The sequence below is a fragment of the Poecilia latipinna genome, unplaced genomic scaffold, assembly GCF_001443285.1.
Source record: "Poecilia latipinna isolate Pla-1442-1.1 unplaced genomic scaffold, P_latipinna-1.0 Scaffold69, whole genome shotgun sequence".
NCBI classification, from domain to species: domain Eukaryota; kingdom Metazoa; phylum Chordata; class Actinopteri; order Cyprinodontiformes; family Poeciliidae; genus Poecilia; species Poecilia latipinna.
The window spans coordinates 336494-342422 of NW_015112685.1; the positions used below are offsets into that span (position 1 = coordinate 336494).

Sequence of the window (5929 nt, forward strand, 5' to 3'; positions counted from 1 at the left end):
GACCGGCCCCCGACCACAGAAAGGAACAGCTATGCGGCCCTCGCAGGAAAAAGTTTGGGGACCCCTGCCTTAGGGGAATGCCGGAGAACTTTGGAGAGCAAGACCAAGAAACTAAAACTACCTAACATGACAAGTACATCTGATAAAAATGATCAAGTAGAAGAATCTGTCAAATATTAGTGGTACTCATTGCAAATCTGGACTTTGTGGAAAAGCCATTGTTTTCCAAAATTTATGTGGAGAGCACAACAAACCCATCGGAACCTGGAGAAGTTTTGAGTGGAGGTTCGCTCAGTAATTCAGTTGTACATAAGCGTCTCATGACACGACACATTTACTCTGTTCAAGGCATGGCAGCACTACTTCAACGTATTTTCACTCCAGTAAAAGTAAAAAGTAGCCATCCAAGAAATTACTCTAAGAGTAAAAAATATATAGATTTGGTAAAAAGTCTACTCAAACTCAATCATTTAATATTTAAGGGGGGGGGGGGGCTACGGAAGTCTACTATTTTCATGTACTGTATCTCTTTTAAAGTGCCACACATACAATGTATCCATTCCATCAGAAACATTTCCAGTAGAAGGAAAATAACTATCTACAATTGAAATGGTGAAGCTAAATTAAACCCTTATTATTTACATTTCTCTCTTATCGCAGCCTGGTTGTGTGAATACAACAGAAGTCGACATAAAGAAGTCCTCCAGAATGAAAAATCCACACAAAACCAGAAAGGTATCCTAGTTCGTACACACCGCTCTTGTTCTTGCTCATGTTATTCTGCGTATTCCAGAGCTAATGATTCTGATGCATGCTTGTGACTGGTTTGTCATGTCAGTCGGTGTACGGGCTACAGAATGACATCCGTACCCACAGTCCTACCCACACCCCCACTCCAGAGGCCAAACAACCCACAAAAGAAGAGCTGCAAGAACAGGTTAGACCTGAAAACGGTTATCACGCTTTACTGACAGGATGTCAACGAGACAATTCTGTAAATTCTTTGTAGGAGGCTTTGTTCATTTCAGTGTAATTTGTGCATCACTTCTATTTTCATAAAATGGAGTAAAAATTGGGTTGAATGTGGTAAATTTAGTGCATGGAGTAAAATAATCTCATTTGATGGATATATTTTCTTCTGAGAGTTTACTGCATGCTTGCTGTCCCATGCTGTTGTTTCAGATCACCTTTTGGCAATTACAATTAGACCGGCATCGACTGAAAATGTCCAAAGTGGCAGAGAGGTGAGCAATGTTCCTTGTGTCTTCATTGAGTTTAGGCATCGATCTGTTTATTGAGGCGTTAAACGGTCGTAAAATACAGAGGAGCCGAGGACTTTAGTGACCTTGACAAGAGTTTTGGGTTCAGATAAAATCTTTTCTTCTGATCCCACGATACTTGATACTTCATGTGCACGTTTATCATTTATTCAATAAAAAATAGACTGCTGTACAATATTCAGAAAAAGTCCTTCTCTATCCTTGCATCCAAACGAGGTGATAACAAACACATTTTATTTCAGATTTTGAAAAGTCTTGACATTGTAAATTCGCCTTTTATTTCTAAGAGGAGTGCATGTTTTCCCTCACAATAATTTCATGATTTATATTTCTGTTTGGCCACAGTGAAGTTTCTGTCTCGTGTTCTGTTGTTTGCAATAGTTTGCTGGGTTACACAGAGCAGTATGTGGAATATGACCCATGCCTCATGCCTCAAGACCCATCTAACCCCTGGATCTCAGATGACACCACACTCTGGGAGCTTGAAGTCAGGTAGCTGCATGACCTCATCAAGTATTCAGTCCAATAACTTCACCTATTTCGCAAGATACTGCAGATTTGTATCTTTTATATATATATATATATATATATATATATATATATATATATATATATTCCTGCTTTCGGTTTCCTTCTCTAGCAAGGAACCAGGCCAGCAGAGGGTAAAGAGGTGGGCGTTCGGTATCGACGAGGTCCTGAAAGATCCTGTTGGAAGAGAGCAGTTCCTGAAGTTCCTCGAGTCGGAATTCAGCTCAGAGAATCTCAGGTGCTTCAGAAAATACAGAAAACTTCCACACAACATACTTTTTGAAATGTTTTATTTTTATTTTATGTGATTACTTGAAGCCAGGTAGCTACACGGATTAAAGCGGCTACCTGCGTTGCGTTATTTATGTTGCAAGATAACGCAACATAGAGCGCGATTAAATATTGCTTGTTTATTGCAGTGGAGTGAAACCACCAGACCTCAACTGGGTTGCGTTCTTTCTATCACCAAAGCAGCTTCGACTCATCAGAGTATAAACATAGGACATCACTGGCGCTGTGTGGTTTTGTCACTTAACGTCTCTGGTGCAGGGGTTAAATTATTATTTGCTACGCAGAAAGCTGCGTGGATTCAGGGCTGAACTTTAGATTTGACTGTTATCATCTGGGAAACTTCAAAGACTGTCAGACATCCCTCGAGCTGTGTATGTTTATTATAGCCACTCTACACACAGCTGGAAGTGCTCAGAGTTGATAATGAATAATAGTGCAAGGTTTTTTTTTTTTTTTTCTTCAGAAAGCAGATTTATTTGTTTCAGTGTGTACGAGCTACAAGGATTATTTCCACTAAAGCGAATGGCAATATTTAGAAAAAAAGAAAAAGAGAAAGAGTTTCTAATAATAATTAGTAGAGACCAATAATTTTTTAAGCCATTTTAAAAATACTCTGTTATAAAATTGATATAATTTGGTAAATCTGTTGAAACTAACTTTGCAAAAAAAATAAAAATATGATGCTGTAGTTATATTTAGATATGAATATTTTTACTGTTCACACACCAAAGAAAGTGTAGAGCACCAAAGGTCCATAGGATTCTTACAGACAGCAAATGGCTCATCAGCGCCCTCTGATGGTATGTGCCTGAACTGTAATTCTTCAAACACCACGCATGTCTCAGTTTAACTAAAGTAAAATAACTGTTCATCACTCTTGTTTTAATTCCTAGTGTATATGTAAAAAACAACAACATGTTCTTAGAAAGTTCCCTAGAGCAATCTCATTTGTAGTTTGGATGACAAGTCAGGTGTGGCTGTGCTGTGACAAAACTACAAGCCCCGTGATTCAGGGAAGCAATAAGCAAGTTATTTCCACGCAAGCTGGTGTCCTCTATAGTTAGGAAATTCAAATCACCATTTCGATTTTGCCATTCACTGCCAGTTCTTTCATCATCACAAGGAAGTGTATATTTCAAAAGACATAGCTTAAAATCACAGATTTGAGTATATGGGTAAAATCCTCTGTCAGTAGCGCATTCGAACCTAACCACAGTCTATTGTGGAAATCAAAGTTAGATAATCTATATGTAAAACTCAAGTGGCAAAACCACCAATTTGAGTTGGAAACAGGTTGTACTAGATTATTTTAAGTTGTAAACAAAGCAATCCAAGTACATTTTTAACAAGTACCGTTTTCCTCTCTACTGTTGGGATTCAGGTTCTGGCTTGCAGTCCAGGAACTAAAGAAGCGACCCATCAGAGAGGTCCCAACTCGTGTTCAGGAAATCTGGCAGGAGTTTCTGGCCCCCGGAGCGCCCAGTGCCATCAATGTGGACTCTAAGAGCTATGGCAAAACCACTCAGAATGTCAAAGACCCTGGACGCTATGCCTTTGAGGATGCACAGGTGAGTTATAATTTAGCTATTTGTAGTGATAAGCAAATGTGGACTGCGTATTTCAAATAGTTGGGTAGAAAAAGTTTGTCTCTGAATATTAAATTAAGTCAAAACTATTTAAAACTGCAGGTTGCAGTATGTAGCTCCCTGCTGTTTGGTAGCTCAGATGCATCTGGCATCTCCTTATCTAAAACACCGTTTTCACTGTATGTGCTGCTTTCGTCCTTAATGCTTTCATTCGGTTTCCTCAACAGGAACACATCTACAAACTGATGAAGAGTGATTCTTATAGCCGTTTCATTCGTTCCAGTGCCTACCAGGAGTTGTTACAGGCAAAGAAGAAGGTACAAGAAAACACAAGTCTTAATTTCAGACATTGAATAATACCTCAAATTACATATGAATGTTAGTAACTATACAGCATTGACAACATCTAACTTATTACTAATATCTATTGTTGTTTAATGGAGTTCAAACAAAGGGTGATTTAAAATAAATATTCATTCAGTAAAAAGTGGGATGCAGAGAGAGCAGAAATTGTTAGTATTGTTCAGATGTGATTGTTGCAGCTCTGATGTCAAGCTGGGGGAAAAAAACAAACAGTGGGTAAACATGAAAACATGATAGTTAATTTAGAATAGCTGTAGTGTGTTTATGTTCTTCAAACCTCCTACATTTTCTCTGCCTGTCATTTTGGCAAAGGTTTCAGGTTTATATTTAAAAAGAAGACATTGTATTACCACCTGCATTAAGGTGCGACTTTCTTTTTATGATCAAATTAAATGTAAATACATTCATTTGTCTTTTGTGTCTCCACAGAAAAGTAAAAATTTGTTCTGAAGTCTCTTACTTCCAGGTAACGTCTACGATAAAATACTTAAACTGATGTATTGTGTGGCATCGATATAAAGTATTGTCTGTTTGTCTTTCAAGTGATGCTACATTTAAACGGTGCTTATGGTATAGTTACACCGAGTATTTCAGGATGTTAACATATATTTAATTATTGATATAAATACATACTCAAATGTGTAAAGGTTTCTGGTACTTGAAGGTTCTAAATCTAAAGATTGGATGCATGTCAAACACTAGCTGTGTTGTTTCAAAATACAAATCCGAGAAAAATTAAAGCCATTTATTTTAAATGTTGAATTAAGGTAGGCTTATTGAAGTCAAATATTTACCACTGAGGGGATATTTAAAATGCAGTTTTTTTGTTTGTTTGTTTTTTTAATATTAGAGATTTACAGATCAGAGTTTTGTGGATGAATTCCCACCGACAATGATTTCTGATGAAATTGCACTTGCTATGTTTGTAATTTAAGACATTAATGAAAAGTGAACCAAAGACAAAAATATTATTGTCTTTAGCATCTCAAATTAGCAATAAGCACAGTTGGCATTAATAACATACAATTAAAACAAGTTAGAAAATTAATTATGATGAAGCTCATATTACAGACTTAGATCATTTTTTAAAAGACCAACTCTGAAACATTTCTACATCAGTTTTTTTTTTAAATTATTGTTTAGTGTTCTAAACTTAAATGTCAGATTTTATTAGCTAAAAGCAGAAAATCATCATAGCTAACAAAAATATAGGCTTACATGTTTCACTTTGTGAATTGAGTAACTGAAATAAATAAACTTTTCAATAATTCTTGTTAACTAAATATGCTTAAGCTAAATCCTGAGAAAATCAAAATATTTCCAGCATTTCCAGATCCAGCATGTTCCATGACAAACAGATACTGAAAAAGATCAAAGAGAGCATCTGTGCTGAAATGTGTTTTGGCATCTGCTGAAGTCTCACTTCCTGTTTAACAAAAGCAGCCTGAATAAACAGCTGACAAGCCTCGGTGGAAAATAATTAGCTTTTGATTAGTTTCATACACCTTTTGAGTCTCCTCTAACTTCAGTTTTGAACAACTTGAAGACATCTTTGTCTGTTCTGGAGTTTTTTTTTTTTTGTAGTTTTTGAGCTATTGGTTATGCTAAACATATACTTAAATGACACCCTAGCCCAGTGGTTCCCAATCTTTTTCTTCTGTGCCCCCCCAGTGGTTTCCAAACATTTTCTGCGCCCCCCCCTATGGATTACAAATGGCTGTCTGGTTGAAACGACGCGTGTGACGATGTGACGTCACACGCGTCACACCGTGGCGTGACGTCACCCCCTCCTCACGTCACACGTGGGGAGGGGGTGCAAAATGAATGTACGTAGCTGAAAATAGACACCAACATCGGTAGCCTACAAGGTACTTGTTAAGC

General features: G+C 37.2%; 1 protein-coding gene across 2 annotated transcripts in view; it reads left to right on the plus strand.

The window, feature by feature from the left end:
* LOC106934516 (regulator of G protein signaling 7) overlaps positions 1-5929 on the plus strand; it is a 64156-nt gene that overhangs the window by 52866 nt on the left and 5361 nt on the right. For both annotated transcript variants that reach the window (XM_015014492.1, XM_015014485.1), the window contains exons 10-17: positions 661-735; positions 839-937; positions 1183-1244; positions 1662-1772; positions 1921-2046; positions 3481-3667; positions 3913-4002; positions 4478-4514. In XM_015014492.1, coding sequence (XP_014869978.1) covers positions 661-735; positions 839-937; positions 1183-1244; positions 1662-1772; positions 1921-2046; positions 3481-3667; positions 3913-4002; positions 4478-4498 — 771 coding nt within the window. In that variant the 3' untranslated portion in view covers positions 4499-4514. The remainder of the gene's footprint in view (positions 1-660; positions 736-838; positions 938-1182; positions 1245-1661; positions 1773-1920; positions 2047-3480; positions 3668-3912; positions 4003-4477; positions 4515-5929) is intronic.